Source organism: Talpa europaea (genome assembly GCF_964194135.1).
Source record: "Talpa europaea genome assembly, chromosome: 5".
Taxonomy (NCBI): Eukaryota; Metazoa; Chordata; class Mammalia; order Eulipotyphla; family Talpidae; genus Talpa; species Talpa europaea.
The window spans coordinates 136,604,348-136,628,331 of NC_140071.1; the positions used below are offsets into that span (position 1 = coordinate 136,604,348).

Here is a 23,984-nt window from a genome sequence, read left to right on the forward strand (position 1 = left end):
CCTAGATGCTCACAAGCTTGGCAAGCCGGTTGTAAAGCGTCCTGGCTGGAGGAAAAAAATTAAAATCAAACCTTAGACCTTGTCAGACTGCGAGGAGAATTCTATTTTGAACTAGTCTACAGTGTGGACAGGAAATGACCTCTCCACAAACTGCTTCTTTAAAAACAAGCAGTGGTGCCTAAAGCTATCCAGCCTCTCTCTCTCTCTCTCCCTCCCTCTCTCCCTCCCTCTCTCTCCCACCCTCCATGTCTCCCTCCTTCTCTCTCCCTCCCAACCTCCCTCCCTCCCAGAGCTCCTGCTCTCTCCTCTCCCTCCTCTGCTGTCTCTCTCCCTCCTCCCTCCCGCGCCTGCCTCCTCTGCGCTCCCGCTCCGCCTGGTAGAGAGGCTCGCACAGCAGTTCGCAGCCAGTGTGCTCAGCCTGCCTGCCTGCCTGTGTGTGCAGCGCGTGTGCGTGCGTCTACTTTGTACTGTGGAGAACACAGCCCATGTGCTCTGCATGGACGTTACTGATACTCTGTTGAGCTTGATTTTCCACAAGCAGGCAAGATGTCCAGCACACCACATGACCCCTTCTATTCTTCTCCTTTCGGCCCATTTTATAGGAGACACACACCCTACATGGTGCAGCCCGAGTACCGAATCTATGAGATGAACAAGAGGCTGCAGTCGCGCACCGAGGTGAGTCCTTCATCCTGGCTGGTGGGTTGGGGTCTGGTTTGCAACTGTGCCTGGCTGCCTCCTGGGGTGCTGCTGCTGAATTCCATGGGAAAGTGTCCCGCTAGATAGTGCCTCTCCGTGGGGCCGAGCGCCCCGGCTAGATCTAGTAGTTTGCAGGCTGGGTTCCCAGGGACAGTAACTCTTGGAGCTGGGGACAGTTTCTGCTGGCATCTAGAAATCGGCAGCCCAGCGCTGGATTCGCATGCTGGGTCTCCTGAGACGCTGCTTTCCCAGAACTCTGGGGTGTGCAGGCTCTGGGTTGGTCCCGTCAGTGTTTCTTGAGATAGAATAATTCCAGTGGGGTTTTGTGCTCATTTGCATGTGGCAAAATCATATTTTAACACATCTCTGAGGAAGTCAGCCTGGACCTGCATTTGCTTTTTAAAGTCATCCAAATCGAGGTGCAGGGGGCAGGAGAGTGACCCGCATACTTTGCAGAACTAGCCCGGGAGGGACACATTTGTATATTTCCGTGTTGAATTCAGAAACCAGTTGCTTGGGCCCAGGGGCTTCCTGACTTTCTGCTATCTGGCTTGGGAGTGTCCCCTAAGGAGTTCCACCATGGCAGGAGCTGGCTCAACATTCAAGTCAGCTCCAGTTTTTGCTTATTTGTGATCTGGTGCCTGAGACTCGGAGCCTCAGCCTCCTGGCCAGCAACTCTGGGAGCGGAGAACAGGACTTTCAGAACTTTGCAAATGCAAAACTTCGGCTGCCTCTTGCAATTTAAATATTTAATGCTGGTTGACTTTTTCTCTGTGCTAACTAGGCAGGCAGATCCTGCTGCTGGGCTGCCCTTTTGCTTGAAAGTTGGGGCTTTGTGTGAAGTGTTTTCAGGAGTTTCTTAGAGGAGCACCCAAGTCACTTTCAGAAGTGGAAATTGCTAGGAATTCAGTCTCCTGTGCTGAGTTCAGATACCCGCAGGGTGATGGCAAAGAGCTTTCAGGGAATAGCTTTGGTGGAATGTGAGATTGAAGATGGACTCTCAACTCTGGTGAGGGACTCCATTAAGCTTGTATGATAAAATAAAGCACACTTGCTTGAATTGTCAATGGAGCCATAGAGAATTCATGACGTTTAATGTATTTAATACAGCTATCAAGATGTGACCTGCTTTCTGATTGGCTAACTGGACAAGGAATGATTTTTTTTTAAAGAAAACAGAGTTATCTTTAATATTGCGATTTTCTTTACATGGTAATATACCGTAGATATTAAATATAATTGAGGATAGGTTGTTCTTTCTAGAAACCAGTATCTTTTACAAAAGCATAAACCCTTGGTGAACTGTTGGTAGTAAACTATATTTCTGTGTAGTATGTGTATGTTATGGTTTGTAGATTTCATTCAGATCTTTGCAACTATGTGTTGGAATCAAATTCTTTCATAAGCTATTGGTCGTTAGAGCCTGCTTTGAGAATTAGGATAGAAACTCTCTTAAAGTTAGGTACATGTTAGTTGCAATACAGATTTGGTGTAAAGAAAAGGTCTTAAACTGTGATGAATGTATGCCTCTATTCTTAAACAGCAACAAGATTTTAAAATAACTTGTGTCCACCTTATATTTAAGAAGTTTTGAGGAGTTGTGAAAGGAGGGTTTTCTCCACCCTCCTTGGTTAGGAGAGCAGGTTTCTCAGCTACCTGTGTTCCCTCTAAGGGCCTTAATTATCACTTGGCCTGATCTGGGCTAGGACGGGTCTATGGAAGGCCTCAGAAAAATCTGCAGAATACCACAGATCCGGACTTTTGTTTCATATTTGAGAGAAAACCTTTTGCAAAGTCCCCCGCTTGTAGTATGTTTCTCAAGAAATAGCACATTGTCTTTGTGAAGGCTAGTCAGGAACTCCAAACTTTTGGATTATGGGGCACTACTTTTAAGGATTTTCCTCTAAGTAGGAAAAACTGATTTATAACTCAAGAACCTAGAGAGGAGAGCCTCGATGATAATTCCTAACGGTTCCTTTAAGTCTCTGACTGTGACCAAAAAAAAAAAAAAAAAAAAAAAAACCCTAGAAACTATTTTCTGGTGTGTTCTAGAGTCCACCCAGAGCATAAAACCTAGAACATCTCCCCCTTAATAATATTTTTTATAGTTATCCAAATAATTGCCAGGACGCCTCTTTTCTCTCTGCCAAGCAATAAATGATGCTATGAACCCCAGGCTCGAAATTTGTTTTCATTTTATGTGAAAAGAAGAGAGAATCAAATAATTGCTCCTAAGATATTTAATTATTCGCATTAAAAATTAAATTTTGATTATAGTATGTAATTGGAAAAGGAAACATTTAGAAATAACTTTTTGTGAAAAAGTTTTCTCGTGCTTTGCCAGTGATGGTTATTTATGATACAAGCTATTCTGGGTCTGAGGGAGGGATTGGTTGAAATAAAATACAATAATACGTAGCAAGAGTTACCATAAAATCAGAAAAATTTTATTCATAAAATCAGATAGATTGTTGAACAATTAGAATTTCGGCAAATGCACCCAACCTTTGGACAAGACTCACACCGTTTTCTTCCCTGGCTCTTCTAGTTCTGAATTCTTTATCACATAGTATTATTTGATGGACTCCTACTAACACACACGCACGCACACACACACACACACACACACACACACATCTGGGTAATGCTCTCAATTCTGCATTCCTTTGTGAACATAGATGTGGCTAGATAGAAATTGTAGCAAACCAGTTTGTGATGAATACATCATAAACAAGCTTGTAGAAATTTCCTAGAAACCTCCTTTATGGAAAGGACAGAGGCAAAAAAAATCCTTGTGTTCATCTACTTTCCTTCCATGGCTGACACCCCCTCCACCCCCCCCTTTGCTTCCTCCCTCCATGCTCTGGGGGATTGATGCATTTCTTCCAATTAAATCAAATTAAAGCCCTTCTGAGGCTGGGTAGTTCCAGTTGTAAGAACGTTGGGTGGGGAGGTAGTCCTGTTTCTAACTAGTTTCTGTCACTTTCTAACTGGCCTGGATCTTGGCTCCTTGGTTGTAAATTGCTTGCAATATCCCTTTAATTTAAAAAATCAGATTCTACACAAGTGCTGGGTTTGGTTGTTTTCAGTACAAGAAGTATTGTGAACTAAAGTGAAAAGCACAAACGTGCTTTCTATGCTCCTGGCATTTTGTTCAAAATCACAAATGGTACTGAAATAATGGGGTGACACTGGAGTGCCTGAAGTCAGAGAAGCTGCCAGTTTTACTTAAAGTGAGCACTTAGCACAAGCAGGGCTGAAGTAAGTGCTCAACAAACATTTGTTAACTAACCCCTTCCTGGATCAGTGGGTGAGGTCAGGGATAAAAGTTTGAGAACTACTTTATTGAAATTAGCACCTTTCCTGAGAAACACATTTCAGATTCCTTTGGGGACCAGGTATCCCCTTAAGATTGCTTTGGGCATCTGCTTCTCATACCCCAAATAGCTCATGGCCACATACCCCACATTTATGGTATCAGCAGATAATTTAGACCCCAAATCTTTGTGGCAAAGGGAAGCTAGGGTCTAAGAGATTAGAGGACCTCACCTCTTTTTAAATGAATATGAAAATGTTACAAGGCAAACATATCAAAAAAATATCTTTTACATGTTCTGGTCTGTTCTGGGAAAAAAAAAACTTCTTTGCAGCATCAGAATCTCAATAGAATTTCAGTTAAAAATTAGTGGGTATCCCCCTGTTCACCCCCAAATGACATGAAGAGAAACTCTGAGCTGGGCCTGAGCGCGGTTTGCTGGGTTCCAGGCAGTAGGAAGGGGGTTACATTTCCCCTTGTGTATGCCACCAGGAATGGACTCGAAGTCTCCCCAAATTCACATATTTGAATGGTCCTTTTGTCCCAAATATATTTTGGAAGAACACAGCTGTACAATTATATAGTGCAACGTCACACAGAACACAGCGAGGATATAAAAATATGTACTGGAGTCTTCAGAATGTTTTCTGTGAAAAGCTTCAGTAATAACAAAAGCAGTATTTTTTCAGTTCCTGAGATCTGTGCTGTGAGATTTTTAAAAAGTTAAAATTTGAGACCTCTCCTAAGGACCCTCCTTTTCAGTGAAGGGATCTTGCCCAAAGTTGGATTATTCTAGAATTTAAGAAAGTTTAGCAAGTCAAGTCAGACACACTTTTGTTTTTGTGGATAACTTTTCTGCCCCTTGGTTCCTCATTGCAATGTCTCCATTCCATTGAAGATGTTTCCAAGTCTATTTTTTTTCCGTGTTGACAGTATGCAAATTTTAAGAAAATAGCACACACCAGGGAAGTGTGGGTTCCATTATGCATTTCTTCTGTTTGGAGATTTTTTTTCTTTTATCACTATTACACATCCAACTCCAGAAAACTCTGATTGCAACTGGAAACCTCACACACTCAAGGATTTGTATGAGAATCAGTTTTTAGTTTTACAGGTTTTTCTACGAGCAGGAAAATGTTTGAAGACCTTGAAATTTAAATCTGCTGTTTTTCACCCTTCCTCAGCTCAGCTCTCCAGGTCTCCCGGGAGGGGGTGGGTGGGGTGGGGGTTCTGGAGTCTTTTCTTCCAGGGACATTTTTTATATACTTCAGTCACAGGGCTTCACGTTGTGACATCATGTTTATTCATGGCCCAGCTTAGTATCACTGATGTTCAGATGGAGTCTAGTTAAAATGAGATTAGGTATTTTGGATAGGTGGGAAAAATGAGTAATGCTTTGTGATAACTTGGATTTTCTTCCTCGAAATTTAGAAAGAAAAATGTTGCCGTTCCTCTGAGGCACATGAATGATTTTCTGTGTTAAACACAGAACTTTTCAAGTTTTTCAAAGGGGGTTGGTGACGAGTGGGGGAGGGGGTGTTGGTAGTGGTAAGGAAAGCTATTTTGAAAATGTTAAATGAAACCAAAAGGGCTGTTTTAAAATGAGAACTTCCAAACTCTTATTTTTCAAGATCTTGACTTGGCCTCAGAAAACAAATTGCGGGACTCTTGTACCGCTTTTATTTTCCTGAGGTCTTATCCCCCCCATTTTCTTACTATGGGAACTGTTTTTAATTAAAAATTGCTGCAAACTATTCGTAGGAGGCCAAGAAGAAAAAAATTCTCTCCACTCATGTTCAAGACTCAGATTCTTATCAACCTAAAATCAATGCATATTTAAATTTCTCCATTTTGGTGCATAAATTATGATATAGTATTTTAAACAGGATGCAATTTTTAAGCATTTAGCTTGTTGTTTGGGTTTCAGAAAGAAATTAATTTAAATTGTATGGAGAACAGGGCCATAAATCTCTTTTTATTACATTTGTCCACAAATCTCATTTTTCACGAGAACACAGAACACCCCCTTTCTGAACAAGCAAACAAAACATAAAACAAACAAGCCCAAACATCCAATATACATTGTCAAGAACAAGATTCATAAACTTACTTATTTGGATTTGGTTGGTGGGTCTTGAAATATAATTGATCTGGGAAAACAATCTCTTTTTGAAAGCGTCAGAAAATAGAGCTTTAAAAAATGTTCAACTGTTGCACATATTACATAGACCTTTGTCATTTCCTGACCAAGATGTTTCCTTCCCTCTCCTCTTTCCTTCCTCTCTCCTTTCTTTTTTAAAAGAAAAAAAATACACATTCTGGTATCATGCATCTGAACATAGGCAGCTATTGATGCTTGAGACAAAAATCATTCATTCTTTAAGGATTTCTATACTTCAAGCAATTGGAAACTTGGGCATTGGGAAATAATAGAAATGTCTGAAACATTTTCCATCCTCTGGAAGTTCATCCCTTGGTCATAAAGGGAGATGCCCAAGCCAACTCTTAAAATGTTCTGTGATGATGGATGGATTCAGGGTGTATGTGCATCGGAAGATTCACTCCTTGATGAAGGCAGTTGTGATGATGATGATCGCTACCTTCTACAGAGCAGTCACTCTCTGTGGGGCAACAGTTCTAAAAGCCTTCTGTGACAGCTCATGAGGTCGTACAACTAACATCTGCATTTGTACTAATGAGGCAACAAAGGGTTAAATATATTGCCCAATGTCACTCAGATGGAAGTTTAATTTTAGAGGTTGTGCTGGTAACTGTTCTGTCATAGAACCTCTCGAGATAAGACATCCTAGCTGGGGTTTTAATTTCAACTGCAGAAATTCATTAGCTGAATATATTTATTTTTTCCTAGGACAGGCTGGTTTGGGCAGTGCCTGGAAAGGTGAATGCATCCACACAGCTTGGCTTCACTATTTGTCTCTCAAATGCCTGACTAATATCCAAACAGGCCATGTGAAATTCTAAAGGGTGGAGCCAGAGATGGAAAATATATCCTTAGTTTTGTAAAAAAAGAACAAATCATGTTCCCTGTTGAAGAATAGAGATCCTCGATTATCTGGAGGCTCACTGGAATTGTGAAATATTCTGCAGAGGCATCGAAAAGTTCAATTTTTTAACTTAAAAATACTTCAATTTCCATGTGGTGCTTGATGCTCCTCAGTCATGCACCATGAAAGATGGTGTTTTGATTGTTCTAAATGGTGACAGGATGAGGATAAAATCTCCCTTGTGTTTGGTGGCACAGCACCCTTCTGCAATAATAACCAATATCAGGGTTCAGAGATTAAATAAGAATTAAAAGTTGGCGTGGTGTCAGTTAGGAATCTTAGAAAAAATGAAGACATAGGGGGAAAAGAATTTCCACATCTCTTGACTTCTCACTATCCTCCTTTGGTCTACTCTTAAGAGAGTCTCCTCACATCCTGTGGCTCTGCTTTTCTTTGTGGGGATGATGTTTCCTTCTGGCCCTTGCAGCCTCCTTTAGCTACCTGTTGTCTTAGAAACAAAAGCCTGCCAGTTATCAGAGAGAAGATAAACCTCCTGATTTGATCCCCCCCACCCCCCAAGGAGGTGTTCTGGGAACTGAGGCTCAGAGACCTGAAGACTCAGTCTGTACATTGAACTCCCCTGGGAGTTCGACCTTCTAATGTCTCATTCCATAGGCTCTCCTGTCTCCCCGCTCAAGAACCTTACAGCCACACCCTGCCCTCAACTTACTACCACTTTTGACCAAACCAGTCTAATCAGAAATTTCAATCATTTGATTAGAAATGGAAGATGTAGCATTAAAAACATGGTAGGTCCTTCTGAAGAAGAGAAACTGACCATATTCCGGGGACAGCATAAGCCTCCCTTTCTCTTTGGGTTGAAGACAGTTTCCTAACTGTACCCCTGCTCCCTCTTTCCACCTTAGCATCTAGTCCTCCTGAGCAACCAAGGTGATACATTTTTTTAAACTTTATTTTTTTTAAGATTTATTTATTTATACAAGAACTGGGGTACAGGCCAGAGGCGTGGGGGGTGAGACGATTCACCAGTGACAGAGTGGGGAGCAGAACAGGCAGACAGACCGAAAACACTGCTGAGGGGAGCACTGGGCGAGGCAGGAGAGGTCTGCCGCGCCATGTGGGTTGCTCCCTGGGCGGCCGGGAATGGAACCCGCGCTGTGGACAGCTTCATAGCACTGCGCTCAAGGTGGTATTTTTGAAGCATAAATCAGATCATTCTTTCCAGCTTCCCCTCATACTTCGAGTAAGCTCCACGTTGTCTGCTCTGGCTTTAAGGTTCTATTGATCTGTTCCTTCCCTGTGGCCCCATCTTTTCTCTTCCACATGTTCAATAGACTCCAGTCACTAGGGACTCCTTTGGGCTCCATTCACTTTGCACTCTTGTTCACATCTCAGCACCTTTGCCCGCCATGGTGGAATACACATTCCTCCACGATGATCCACAGAACTATGAGGAAGTCTCATTTGAGTTTGGCTTGGTGCTGATTTTATTGGCAGGCAATCAATTAAATACCTCAAAGACAAGGACTAGCTAGAATAAGAGCCTCCTCCTCTAGGAGGGCCTCTATGGAGCATCTTAAATGCCCCCCTTCACAGACAGACCTTCCTGGATCAACTCAGTTAAAACCACCCCCACCCCCACTCACTGTCTATCACATGCCCTGTTAATCTTCATAGAATTATTGCAAGCTGATTATTTTCTTCTGTTTATTGTTTAAGTGTCTACTGTCCTGAGTAAGCCCCATGAGGGCAGGACCTCAGTTTGTTTTGCTCACAGTTGTCCCTTCAGGGCCTCCTAGTACACAGTTGATATAAAAAATATGTCTGTGGAATAAAGAAAATTAAGTGGCACCCACATTCTCCAGACTGGCGTTGGGCCTTGCCTTGAATGTTAGCAGCGCTTGCCTGTAGTTACAGCTGGGGAAGAACAGGGAGACTTGCTGTCCCAGGAGCTCTCACAGACAATGCTCTGCAAGGCTGGCAGGAGAGGAGCCCCAAGGGAGAGTTTCTTCCTTGCTGTACTGACATGTGCACGAGAATTATGCCCTCCAGGTGGGGTGACTGTTCGGACTCTTCTTACTTCTGATTAAAAATATTTATACTTATCCTAGTGTTTTTTCTCCTTTGATATTTCCACCTCTCCACTCTCTTTGGATCTACCTAGGGTTCAGTCATGAATTATGATCTGAATCGTGATAACACCTTACATTTGCCGGAGCACTTTGCGTTTTAGGAAAGTGCTTTCAGCACCATTAATTAACTTGTTTGAAGGGATTTGCACAACAGAAAATATGGGACGTTGTATTAGTATAAGATGTTGTGGCCTACAATAACTTTGTGTTTGCTAACTGTTGTGTGTGCATGTGTGTGTGAGTGTGTGTGTGTGTGTTTACTGGGGAGCATACTGTGATAGTGCATGTGTGTGCCTTCTGGTTAGGAAATATGCACATTCCCCCCCACCAATATTTTTTCCTTTGGAGTGAGAAGAGCCACACGATACCTAGAATAGGAAGGTCTGGACAGCAGTGTAACTTACAAGAAGTGAGATTTGGATCCAAAGCCTGACTTTCCCTCTGAGTTGTTGTGTAATATTAGGGAAGTTTCTAACTTTTCTGAATCTCTGTTTTCTTAGCATGTATTTTAGGTGGGGAGGTAAACACATGTAAAATGTCTGATGGATACTATGTGCTCAGTAAACAGCTACTGGATGCTGCTGCTGCTGCTGCTTGTAATTGCGTCAGAATATGTAGTCACCTAAGTCGTGCATGAGTTTTCTTGATTTCCTAAAACTATCTGTTAGATTGTTTGCCGCATGGCTTGCACTAGCCTATTGCAACCTGCCGTGGCAAGTGGCAGGACACGTGGATTTGATGTTCTCATAATAAATGATTACACATTCAGGCATTTTCACTGTTAAATAGTAGTGTTGACAATAATCATACACCTTTTTGTAGCCATGATCTCCACATCCAGCTTAGAAAGTTATTCTTTTAGATATATCCATGGTTGATGATGAGTATTGACCATTGTATGGGACCACTTGTATTCTGTGATGTGGGGACAAAGCCACGTTTGGGGTTTGCTCTGGATAAGAACTTAGTGGAGGTGACATAGTATTGAAGTGTTCTCCTTCAACTGTACCTTTACTCGGCCATCCAGTAGGGTCCCCGGGGAGGGCTGGAGAGCATCCACCTGCTGGCCTGGACAGACCGTGTTGTCTAAAGAGGTGACTTCTCAATATGCAGGCTGGCACAGACTTCTCCCAGGGAGCTGTGTCAGCACTGGGCGGAAGCCTGAAGCACCACCTGCGTGTCTGGACTGATAACAGCCCTGCCAATTGATCTGCTGTGACACCTTGTGGCTCAAGCCTTCACACAGTGAAAAGGCACACAGGTGGGCTGGTGATGTGCTGAGGGGTACCATGTGGTATCTTTCTGACCAGAGGGATCAGGTTGATGGGTAGGAAAGCTACTGGCTTCTGCTTTGCAACTGGCAGGTCCTGGGGGCTGATTTGTGTTGCTAATTTCAGGGTAGAGCCTCCTTGATTTTTCATATTGAATTCTTTAAATTACACATACTTTCCTCTACTTAATTTCATTGACTAGGTCACTCGTGATTTCCATTTAGAATTTCACATTAATAATAACTTTATCACCCTTTCTAGAGAAATATTTTGCATAGCTGAATTGCTCAAAAATTAAATTGCAGATACACACATACATACATACACACCCAGCTTTTCTCATCACGACATATATGTATACATGTATATATATTAATACTATATATGTAACATAAAAAATATATGTATAACCTATGAGGGGGGGAATAGTGTTTATTAAATTTTGCTTCCTCAAGTGGATCATGTCTTAGCGTTCATGAGGAATTTATCGTGATACTGAAAATCCATGTAGACAAGCACAAGCTAAACCAATAAACAAGACTGACCATTTGGCAGTGCTTGCAGAAACCCAGCACTTCTTATGCCTTATAATTTTAACCATGATTACCCTGCACTTGGCTGAGATTTCTTATTTGTAATTGAAATGAAGCGGTTGATGCATATAATTTGTGTTTGAAAGGTTCTGATGGAGAACTTTTGGTGGAGCCTACCTATTCCAAATTATCTGAATCCTACAATTTCAGGGTTTGGAATCCACAGGAGAGATCATCTAACCCAAGCTCCTGATCTGGGAGGTGCAGACACCACACACAGGTAGCACTCATCTGGATTAGAGGTAGTGTCCATTTTTAGAAGTGATGTCTAATCCTAGCACTAGTCTCTCAGGTAAGAACCAGAACTGGGCAGATTTGACACTTACCAACAGCTAATTTTTCTTTGACCCTATAAAACCTTCCAACCCCCTTCCTGTTTTACTAGTTTTCCAGTTGCCCTAAGAGATTATCGATCTGTTGAAAAAAAATCACTAAACTTTATTGTCTTAAGTGATTGTTTTATGATTGTTTTCCTTACCAATTTATTTAAAGTTGCATCTGCTTGAAGTTCATCTATATTTTCTGATTAAAAAGACATTTTTTAAAATCAATATAGTGTCCTTGTAAAATACAAGAGTTGCAAAGAAGTGAATATAAATCGTCTTTTATAATATTTGTGGATATAAATCTAATACACATATATGCATTAACCTTTACATGCTTAGGAACATACTGAGCCCCCTTTTGAATTCAGCTCTTTTAATTCAAATTACAAGTATTCCATTGTGTTCTTAAATCTTAACATATAATTTTGAATTGCCTGGACTATTTACACATATGTTTCTGTTTTAAAATGAATAACAGGCAGATATTTTTCTTTAAAAAAATCTGCTCTTTTGTAACATGATTTGAACTTAAAAATTCATATCCTCAAAAATCATGCTGACCCCTGGTAAGATGGAGAGCTGCTGGCATGAAGGAATTGGCCATGGAGCCATATGAACAACAGTCACATTAATACTCCTTTCTCCTTTTGAGAAAGATTTTCTCTCCCATTTGAGGGCAAATTCTTCTTCCCCTTTTCTCTCTCTTACGTTATTTCTGAATTCAGAGGCAGCTATCTTGCTTAAGTGTTTGTAAATCAAAAGATTTTTGACAATTCATACTGGGGGAAGGGAGTCTGAATTAATATTAAGTGTTAGTGTTGCCCTAGAACCATAGGTTGGGATTAGCAAGCTAATGGATGGCACTGTGTGGAGGACATATCTTGGATTCAAGGAGAAAAGAGGTATCTCAAAAAAGTGAACTGAGTTGTGTGCCATATTTTCTTATTTTCCTCATTGGATGGAAGAGCTCCTTGAGGTCAGCTACTGTTTTATTCATGTTCTCCTTCATTTTTTTTTTTTAAAGATTTATTTATTTATGCATACAAGAGCTGGGGAACAGGCCAGAGATGTGGGATGGTGGGTGGTGAGAGGCTCCACCAGAGACAGAGTGGGGAACAGAACAGGCAGATTGACTGAAACACACTGCTGAGGGGAGCAGCGGGCAAGACCGGAGAGGTCTGCCTCACCATATGGGTTTCTCCCTGGCCGGCTGGGGATCGAACTCATGCTGCAGAGGCTGTGGATTGCTTCATAATGTGGTGCTTATCCCCTTGCGCCACCAGGGAGGTCCTTCTCCTTCATTCTTGATGCTGATAATGGTCTTCCCTTCCAAGCACATTTCACAGAGGCAGCCATTTTCTAAGTAGATTCTGAATTATGGCTGTTTTGTATGGGTAACATGCATTTGACAGTTACGCCTCATAACCAGATGCTTCTGTTCTAACAGGGTGCTGTGCAGTAAGAGTGTGTCCCTTCCAGAGCGTTAGCTGTGGGTGATTAACTTCTGCAGTCACGCCAACGTATATCTCTGCTTATCTCTTGTGTGACCTTGAGTAAGTTAAGTCACCTCTCTGTGCCTAGGTCACCCACGTGTTTAATGTGGGGACAATAATAGAATCTATGTCTCCTGGGTTTTTATGAGAATATAAGTTGATTAGTCTTGTGCTTGCACCCTGTGAAGTGTTAATTATTATCATTACTCCTTATGTGTTTAATGAATATTGAACATCTACCATCTATGAGGTATTATTGGTCTAGAGAAGAAGAGGGCATCACCCTTGACACAGCTTAGTGAGAGCACAGCGTGGGACTGCATGAGTGTGTGTGGGGGTAGAGGGTGGTGAGTGGTGAAGAAGGACCTGGAGGCGGGGCTGCAGGGTTGGTGAAAGCTTTGGAAGCTGAGTCAGGCAAGTGGCTTTCCCCTGTCGAGGCTGTCTATGGACTTCAGCTGGTGAGTGTGACTAGGGCCCCCGCAGCCTGGGTATTTCATTTCTCTAAGCCTTGGTGTCCTCACCTGGAAAATCACCCAACATTACCTTCCCTCATGGGCTTATTTTAGGGAATTTGATGAGACAGGCCTGTGAGTCCTTAGTCCATCCTTTACTCTGTCGTAAGGATTCAGTCAACATTGGCTTTTACTGTTGGGTAAAAGGAACTGATGAATGTAGTTTTTCTTTTTCTTTTTTCTTTTCTTTTTTTTTGTCCGGACAGTGAAACAATTTGATGTCCTTTGAGTGCGAACCCTCTGGTTGCTCTGTGGAGGGTGGCCTGTCTTGGTGCATATTCGTCTGCTGAGAGAATGGAATCAGCGGATGGGGAGATGCACAAAGGAAAAATTACACACACTTACTGGCTGACTGAGCTATTTTTAGCCTAGTGTGTCTGAAGCAAAGGATGGATTTTCATGGCATATTTTTCAAAGATGCAAAATTACCATGAGCCAAGGTTACGTAACTTGCCCAGGGGTGCTCTATTTGTCCACCAAGGGGGCCTATGTGTGGCCCACTCAGCTTGTAGCTGTCCCTTTACAGATTGGGTCCCCAGGGGCTGCAGCCCTGACTTTTCTTCCTGCTGGGGCAGGGTCGGGACCTGTAGAGAGATCAGAGCCATGTGCTGGGACCCCTGGGAAGACTCCTGGCAGGCAGCTTGGTACAAGGACTCCTTAATGATAAGACAGTGAGTCAAAGGAGAAGCCTGGGCTATGAGAGAAGGTGGAGGGTTGAAAGGCTGCCCCACACAGGACGGGTAACTTGAGCCTCTGAGACTCAGTTTCCATGCAGTAGAATGGGGACCACAACACTCCACAGCAGAGGAGACTCAAGTGGTAGGAGAAACCAGGTAGGTAAGTTGCCCCGAGGTATTCAGTCACCTCTCTTCCCTTTCCTACCTGGTTCTTCACGTCACAGCTCAGATCCAGATATGTGACATGGGTCTGTCCCTGATCTTGAGCCTGTGAGTAGGGACAGGTCATTGCCTGTGCTGAGAAGTTCCTCTTCCGAAAGTTCTGAAGTAGAGGAGATAGAAACAGCAAGTCCCTTTGTCTTCCCCAGAGTCTCTGATTCTCCCCAGGTGGGCCGTTTGGTTCTGCTTGTCATCTACCACATGAAAAATAAAATTGAGGTAAAGAAAGCACTAGTGCCTCTCTCCTTCCAGCTGCCCTCTGCTCCTGCTCAGCTTTCTGGGTGAGAGCATCTTGCTGAGTCCCAGGGCCTTGCTTGTCTTGCCCAACCGGCTGAAACTGGAGAACCTCACTTTACAAAACCTGTCCCTAAAAGAAAATTCAGGGATTGTTATTTTCAGCACCAAAAAAGAACCTCAAAATGTAAATGCAGGGTGTACTGGAATTATAGAGGCACTGGGTGCCCTGTAGCCTAATTTTTTTTTTTTAAAGGTTAAAATTTATCTGAACCAAGACTAGAAAATAAGCTTAAGGTGTTAGGTTATTCCAAAAAGACTGTTAATGCTTGTTGGCTAAGTGCATTAAACTGCTTTGAAATGATCACTTGTGTGTACTATTTTAAAAACTCCTTGCTGGGATGGTGATTTAAACCTATTTTTTCCTGGACTCGCAACTTTGCATTTGTCTGTTGAAAAAAAAATACTATATTTGAAACAAATAAACATTAAAATATAGTTTATTATCTTTCCAGGCGTTTGTCTGAAAGGAAAATATGTCAAGACATTTAGAGTTAGCAACTGAAATCTCAGCCTTAATTCACTCCATTGTATTTCCAAGGAGCCCAGCCATATATAATATTACCAGGTCTCCGGAGACCTCCTTGAAGGGATACCAGATACTCTTGGTAGAACAGGAGAAGGGGGGGGGTGGGGAGAGAACGGATGGGGAATGGTTTCCAGTCTTAATTCTATATTTCCTGTGATTTTTTTTATGGAGGCAGGGGGAAAAAGAGAGAAGAAAGAACTCTGCTGTTACTTTTATTATGGCTTTGATTTTAAAACCATTTAAGAAGTAGCATTGACTGTGGCACCCTGCAGAGTGGAAGGGATTGCACTGGCTTGTTCATTTCTCAATAACTTGCTGAGTTTTTTTATTGCGTGCTCAGTGGTGGGCTTCAACAAAGTCCTGCCCTCAGGATGCTCACAACCTAGTGGGGAAGGTGAGACCCCTAAACATCTACTTATGGTGAAGGGTGACCAGGGTTGTGATAGGCAAGACTGGGCATTGAGAACAGAGGACTGTGTATTCACACACACACACACACACACACACACACACGCACGCACACATGCACTTCAGTCTTAGTTGTTTATGTTCTGTAGTAAATTGTGACCCAAATATTCACATTTTTAATCCAGAGCCCTGATTGATAACTTTTTAGATGAAGCTGCTCATCTGGTGATTTTTAAATGAATTAAGCTGCTCAAACATCCAAAAACAGGGAGGGAAAACCAGGCAGCACTAATGTCCCAGGGATGGCAGCAACCAGGGCCCTGAAGCTACAGTGATGTAAACCTTGGATGAGAGAGAAAGAAAAAGGGCACCTTCTCTCAGTCTGCTTAAAAACTAAAATATGGCAAAAATGATCCCTTTTTTTCTGGCCATGAGAAATCGTTGGAATATAGGGTAGAAGTTCTCATCTTTACACAAGAGTTGATCAAAGCAATTTGTGTGAAATTTCTAAGTTGTTACTTATGAATATGTAAAAAAAATCTTCCTCCTTCAACTATGGATATAATTAGACAATATTGTTACAAGTTTAGGGCAGAACAGATCATGCAACGCCTGGAATAGTTGGGAACCCATCAACCTGGCGTGGGAACTGGATGAGAGTAAAGTTGGATCTCAGGCTTCAGAGTGGGAACCCCACAAGTCACACTGAAGAGTCATGGAGTGTTTGCTGCCCCCCAGTCTCACAGCCAAGGGCCTTCCTCCACTCTCTCAATGAGGCCACTGGGGTGCTAAGTAGTATTATCTCCACGTGTCAGATGAGGACAGTGAGGCTGAGACAGGCTTAGTAATTAGCCCAGGACTTACAGTGAGCAAGAGTCACTCTATGGCCTGAATCCAGATTCCGGAACTGATCTTCACCCTTCAAGTCTGTTGACTCCCAGATGTGCCTCCAGGTGACAGCTGAAGAAACTGAGGCCCTCAGAGGTTAAAGTAGACCTTGGGCCACGCTGTCAGGCCAGCTAAGCCAAGACTTTGTCTTAGGTTCCTGGTTGGTAGCCAGCATATGCATGCTGAGAACCCACTGTGAGTGGCCCCTCTGTGGCCTCCTTGAGGCCAGGGAACCATTGTATGTTCTGACACACATCGATTATTAAGACCTTGTTCATTTTCTCATTTGTTGTATTTATTTTGAGTAGGGACCAAGTATTTTGAATTCAGTGGTGTAAAAGCCTTTCTGTCGGAAACTTAGAACCAAGTAGGAGAGATATATAGTGATTTATCATCATCATACTAATTAGTGTATAGTTATAATGAATTAAATGTGGACTATCTAACAGAAATTGATAAGAGCTCTTGAGGAAACAAGCATGTTTCTAAGGAAGCATAAATAAACCTAATTTACGTTGGTGGGAGCAGAGGTCAGGAAAAGCTTCCTTGATAGAAAGAAGTTTTACTTGACATTTAAAAAACAAATTAGATTTAATTATAAAAATTAGACCGAGGGCATTGAGATGATATTCTAAACCAGGAATGGCATGTGCAAAGGTCCTGTGGCAGACAAAGCCTGGTTGTCTAGAGGACAGAGAGCAAAGAGCAGAAGCAATATATAATCTGAAGCTGAAGCTGTGTGTTGGAGACAGACTGTGTTTGACTTCACAAAGGCCATATTCAATATTTTGACTTAAACAAACAAACTAACTCAGGCCTCCCTGGTGGTGCAAGGGGTTAAGCACCACACTATGAAGCAATCCATAGCCTCTGCAGCATGAGTTCAATCCCCGGTCGGCCAGGGAGCTACCCACATGGCACAGCAGACCTCTCCTGTCTCGCCCGCTGCTCCCCTCAGCAGTGTGTTTCCGTCAATCTGCCTGTTCTGTTTCCCACTCTGTCGCTGGTAGATCCTCTCACCCCGTTTCTGCATCTCTGGCCTGTACCCCACCTCTTGTATGCATAAATAAATAAATCTTTAAAAAAAAACAAAAATCATCCTAAGAGTCACAGGAAACATGCTCCTTTCCGTGGGGGTTTGAAAAAGGGTCCATGGACTGCAATGGAATTTTGCAAACATCACTTAGGATGCTAAGTGGAAAATGATTTGGAAGGATTTAATAGCACATTCAAGAAGGTAAGTAACAGATTTCTAGGTAGAAGATGACAATGACCTGGATCAGCTGGGAGGCAATAAAGTGGGGCAGGATAGAGGAACATCGCATTGAGAGTGGCGATGGGTTGGCTCTGGAGGACATGGCCTAGGAGAGGTCTCTAGCCTCTCTAGAGCTGCTGGAATAGGAGCAGGTAAGGTCCTCAGGTTCCATCTCTACCTTTCCTTGTCAACAGTACGTATCCATGTCCTCCAGCCCAAATCTGTGTAGTTTATTGGTGTTCACTCCACCTGCTTCCCAGAATCCACTTGAACTGGCTGTGACAGCACCACTTCTGTGCCCATCCATTCTGTCAAATGCCTTTGTAGCATCTCTGCCTCCCCGAGCTGTGCATTACCCAACCTTCTCCCCCTCCATGTTTTTGATTATCTTCTACTTTCACAGCATCTTCATTACTTACCAGTTTTTTTCAGTGTCCTTTTTTTTTTTTTTTAAAGGCAAAACTTGATGAAGAGTCATTCTCTTCCCCATTTTGGGGTCTCATTATTTGCCTGTTTCTTCTTGGTTATTAGTGATCCTGTTTTCTTTCAAGTGCCTCTTGTCTTTGAAAAGCCCTTGTGATTCTCTTAAGCCCATTTGCTGTTTTGTTAGCCTGTCTTCTTTCCCCTATGAGCCTTAAGGATGGCATTAGAGTTTTCTTTCATCCCCTCTCCCCTTCTTCAGGTACAACTATAGACACTCCACTACTTGAAGATTGCTAAGCGGTGTCTGACACAATATAGAAGCTCAATAAATATTGGTTAAATTTGTTCCTTTTATTGAATGTGCAGACTTTGATGGAACCACTTAAAATGCTTCTTGTGCGGGTTCTCTTTTGTGTCTGTGTGCATGGCCCTGGAATCCAGCCTTTCCCTGGGGAGACTCGCAAAGTCGCTTATTTCTCTGTGACTGTGCTGGAGAAGCAGATTTCCACTTGTGCCGGTGGGAGCACCCTTGGAAGGACGGGGTGCATGGGGTGCTCGTCACAAATGCATGTCAGTTCAATCAATTCTTGTTGATGTATTTACTTCCCAATTAGTCTCTAGGTGACTTGATGGTTTTGCAGAATGGTGAGGGGTCTCAAGTTCTATATATTAGCCGACAATGATCAGGGAATCAAAAAAAAAAAAAAAACCATGTAGGGGCCTGGAGTGAGTGTGCATTTCTCCACCGATGAGCACTGTGCTTGAGCTCCAAGATGCCCAGGGGACTGAGATCAGGAACAAGAAGGAAGAGGGGACAGTGTGCTGCCATGAGCCCCTTGTAGCTCCAGCTTGAAAGTCAAAAGGGTTGTTGGTACTGGACTGAAGCATCCTCTAAGGTCAGGAGGCCATTTCTTTCTTTAAGCCATGTCTAGACTGTCTCTCGCCAGGTTATGTTCAAGGTAAAAGGAAGTTACAGATCTGAGAGTGTATTGAATAAATAAAATGACTACAAATTCCACGTTGGTTGGAAATCTTATACAACAGATGGATGGGGCATTTGGTTGGTGAAAGGAGATTTTTGAGGTTCGATGGAAATAGTTAATTCTGGAAATAGCCTGTCGTTGGCTGATGAGTGTTAGCAGCACTCATGTACCTAGAGATTTGTGACGGAATTATCTATGCAAATTGAATATTTAAAAAAAAATCCTCCACAAACCTGTATGCTATATTTATAAACTTTACATTGTACTAAAGTCAGCAAATGTCACAGAATTAAAATCAGTAAATGCAAAAGTGAAGGTTTCCATAGCAACAGTAACTAACCCATATTGCATGTAAAAAGGAATGTACATTAGGATTTACGTTTAATCGTCTATTAGTAGAGAGAAATACTATATAGAACAGGTGCAGTGGGGCTATATTAGGGTGACCCTTATAGCTCTTTATCTTTAAACTTCAGGTTTCAGTGCTGGAACACTTTGTTATCTTTCAAGTTTTGACTCCTTGAAGGAAATGAGGTAGGAAAAATTAGAGGCAATGTTAGGGCTGAGGTGTGCACCCCTAGATTTAAATGCAGCAGAACATCATCCTTGCATAAATTTTCAATCAACTCGGTAGGTGTTTCGGAGAAAGAAATAGACCCAGAATACCAAATGTTTATGAAATTGTTGCATGTAGGGTACTTAAGAAGAATTTCTGCGCCACAGTCATTTTATCCAAACCTTCAGTGCCCCCAAAATACAGTCAGGCAAGATGACTTTGTGACCATGAATTGGTTGTGAATGGCCCACTAGGATGGTAACAGGAGCGGAAACAGAGACTGAGCTCACACTTTCTGTGCACCTATCATTCCTGATTGAACTTTGGTTTCCTCCTGTGATGCCTCCCTTACCTCCTAAGATGCAGTCCTTATCTCCTGTGATGCAAGCCTTACCTCCTATGATAGATCCCTTACCTCCTGTAATGTGAAACTTACCTCCTAGGATAGATCCTTTCTCTACCACGAGGGTTCTTTATGCCTCAAATTGGGGTGGGAAGAGGAGGTTGTGGGTACTTCTGTAGATGCCAAACCTCTCTATATGGTTGATGTCTTTGCCTGTCTTTGAGGTCTTTTTTAAGCAAACACATCCCCCAAATTAGACTCTACCTTTGACTGTCATCCCTGGAGAGGGCCTGTCCTTGGCCGTCTGCTTACATAACAGGATGTCTCCTCACTCTGCAAGGCTTCCCAGTTCTTCTGTGAGGGAACAGTGAGTCATCACCCAGAAGCAACTAGGCCTCCTCCATAGCAGTCTAGATCAGGAGGTGGCTCTAGAGAGAGACTCTTATTGGACAAAATTTTCTTTTACAAAATTGGAGGAAATGTTGGTGCTGACTAAACCTATGATTCACCCTAAAATGCAGTTGATTTTTAAAAAGAATTTTAAGTAAAATCAATTGTAAGTTTTTTCCTCCATAATCTTTCATGGTCTTCAACAATTGCATGGCTTCCCTCTCAGATTCTCTGAGATGGCAGATCTGGAGAAGGGCACAGGATTTGCCTTTTTATCAAGGGGCCATGGCCATTTCTAAAAAATTATTTTTAAATCAATCAGCTAATTTCATATAGCTTAAGGAGTTGGAATAAGCTTACTTGGCTACCACCCAGATCAGAATCTTGCCAGCCGACCCTCAAGCCGGGTCTGAGTCATCACCCTCTTCCTGGTGGAGCATGAATTGATTTTCTAGTGTTTTTCCCTGCCAGTTTCAGCTCGGCCTGCCTCACCTCCTAGCGGATACCTGTGAACCCTTTCTGGATCCCCTGTTACCTGGGGCAGCTGAGGAGCCACCTGGACTCAGATGGCTTGTGGGTGGCCTGTCCTTGACCCTTGCTCATGTTTTTGGAGTTCGTGGCCCCTTTCTTGACCACATAGAATTTTTATTTTAACTTATTGAACAAGCCCTTTTAGACTTAATATTTTAAAAATCCTAGATATTACTGTTGTGCATGTTAAGTAGGAATAGAAATGAGATCATTGACTACGAATTTTGAAGAATTCTCATATTCAGGATTTAAATTTTCAGATTGTTTTCCTGACACATAACTGTCTAGGATTTCTACATAGTGTCATCTCTGGGGCATGAGAACACTGGAGGAAACCACATTCTTTGAAATAGTTTGTTATATAAAAGTGAAGCCATTGACACTGGGCTGAGCAGACTTTGCATTAGGTAGAGCTTCCTTTGAGTTCAACTTTAAGTAAGGTGCCAATCTTGTGGGGTGCACTGTCACCCTGACCCTCACTGTGAACCATCTGGTTCACACTCATTCTGCCAGTTGCTCTTCTGTTTTTCACATTTGCAATGCCTCTTCATGGCCCCTTTCCTGAAACAATGACTGAATGGAGACAGGAAATCAGTACCTTATTGTGAGACATGTCTTGAATCTTTGGAATCCAGAACCATTGATACTGAAAAAATGTGCCTCTTAGAATTAATGGAACTGTGTATAGATATAAATACGTGGAATCTTACAGCACTTACTGTTTTGTAACCTCCTTTCTGACATTAAGATATACTTTCTTCACTAATTGTGTCAAATTGGATTTAATTTTCTGCATCTTTTCTACCTTACACATTTACCATGATGTATATAATCAATGTCTTTTTGGTCTTGTCACTTAATTTTGCTGTAAATATTTTCTTTCCATGGGTTTCTGGTTTTGCACAACTCTGTCTGGTGTGAGGGTTTGGAGATATTTTACACCCCAACGTCAACCACAAGCTGAAAGGCACATGCTTTTCCCACTTCCCTCGTCCTCTAATCTAGTGCTCTGCTGACGGCAGCATGCCTATTTTGAGGCAATTCATCCTATTGTCTTAGTGTCCAATTGTTTAAAGGAATATAAAAAAATCAAACTAAAGTCAGTCTTGCAGCCACTTTCAGTGATAGGCCATTTTCTGAGCTTGCACAGAACACATTCATTTTCCCTTCCCTACAGAGCCCTTCACTCTCCAAATACTGCGAGCAAATTAGCCCATGATTCTAGGCCTTCTTGTTGCTGGGCATACTATTCCTAGGGCTCAGCTGTTCTTCACAGACATGGAGATGCCCTGTGGACACGTGTGTTGCCTCGTCCATTGCATCAACAACCCCTGGTCTGACTCTCCCGAAGACACCTGCATCTCTGGTGCCCGATGGCTTCCTGGCCACTGGGTGCTCCATGGACCCTTAGAATATGGCCTCAGAAGCAAGTCAGTTACCCCACAGGAGACCTGGCCCGTTTTAGTTTGAATATGGTCTTTCTTTTCCTTCCTCTGCTTTGTTTACATAAGTCATAAGTAACATAATTGTAGATCTTGTCATCTTGTGCTGAAAAATATTGAAAGTTAAATTATAATCGGAGGTCAGTCGTACAACACTGATTAGAAGCTGTAAAATCTATTCTGTTTTTTTTTTTCTTTCTTGTACTGATTTCTAGAGTACTTGTAAACGTTCTTGATTGTACACTATGAGAAGGGTCTGGAGTCCTGCCTACATTTATTTATAACAAAGATGCCATGAATTTACCTAAAGAATCTGAGAAGTTCTGTTTCACTCATTCATTTTTTTTCCCCAAAACTATTTGTTAATTGCTGCTCTATGCCAGGCATCTATTCTCAGTCCTGGGAACAAGAAGCAGAGACATAAACAAAATTCCACCTTAGAACTTGCAATTCTGTGGAGGCACCAGGTAATAAGCAAGTAAACAGGTACATATAATACAGCATTAAATAGCGACAAAGTACAATGAAGACAAGTGGAGTTGGGGGTGGGTGGGTGTGATGGCTTCTGAAAATGTGATGTGGGAGACTTTCTGAGGAAATAGCCTGTAAGCAGAGAAAGTGCTAATAATGTGTAGGTGTGGGCCATGCTCTGGAGGTAGATGGTTCTCTCTGAAAAAATAAAATATATAATTAGCTTGTATATGCATTCACAAGTTTATTATCCACTTTACAGGTATAAAGATGTATGGTTCATCCTTAATGAAAAATAATAAAATGTACAATACTCTGTATTATGATACTATATAGACAATTAACCTTCCCAAAATGCTTTTGTGGAGTTGTGCTGAACTTTTGCAATCATGGCCAAACTATAATTTTAATTGACAAGAGTGTTTCTGACATGAATGTTTGGGGGGTATTCTCCTCTACATTAATGAGTAAAAAGAAAGTGAAACAACAGAGATGAATATCTGAATGTTCACTCATTCATCAACATTACTTCTCCCCTGAATAGGATAACAGTTTTCAAATTCTGGAAGAATATGTTCTCAAATGAGCTTTGCACAATGTAAAGGTTGCAGTGTGATTCACTTTTATCCTTCATCTTCATTTATGATATTTTTATCCATCACTTGCATAAATCTAGATAATCAACAAAACAAAAAGTCAAGTCCTGATTGGTAGCATTTCTTAATTTCTGTGGCTCAAGTGCTCCCAATAGGGTCAATGTCAAGATAATGACTCCAGTCACCACCGGTGAAATGGGCCAGGACTGCACACCTGAATGTGATCGTGTCACCAGGTAGCAGACACAGCCTCAAGAGCCTAGATAAAAGCAAAATAATTAGAAAGTTTTGAGTATTTTTTTCCCTTTGTTTTAAATAGGATGTCTTTGTCTATGCATTACCCATCTCACAAAATACCCCAAATTTAACAAACAGGAGAACGGATCTGAGCTGCTTCCAGCACTGCCAGGTGGACAGTGAGATGTGGATGTTTGAGAAAAGAGAATTTGGGCAGAGGGAGCCATGTGTGCATTCATGTGTGTGTATATATGGGTGTGTCTGTGAGTGCGTGTGCATATATGGGTGTGTCTGTGTGTGAGTGCATGTGCAGGTATGTGCATGTAGATATGGCTTTGACCAGGTTTCCCAAAACTGAACCCATTGCATCTCCT

The 23,984-nt window shown here is 42.1% G+C and overlaps 1 protein-coding gene across 6 annotated transcripts in view; it reads left to right on the forward strand.

The window, feature by feature from the left end:
- Positions 1-546: 546 nt before the first annotated feature.
- Positions 547-23,984, forward strand: part of LDB2 (LIM domain binding 2) — a gene marked incomplete at both ends in the record, with an annotated part of 315,239 nt that continues 291,801 nt past the window's right edge. For all 6 annotated transcript variants that reach the window (XM_084233698.1, XM_084233699.1, XM_084233700.1 and 3 more), the window contains one exon: positions 547-678. In XM_084233698.1, coding sequence (XP_084089824.1) covers positions 547-678 — 132 coding nt within the window. The remainder of the gene's footprint in view (positions 679-23,984) is intronic.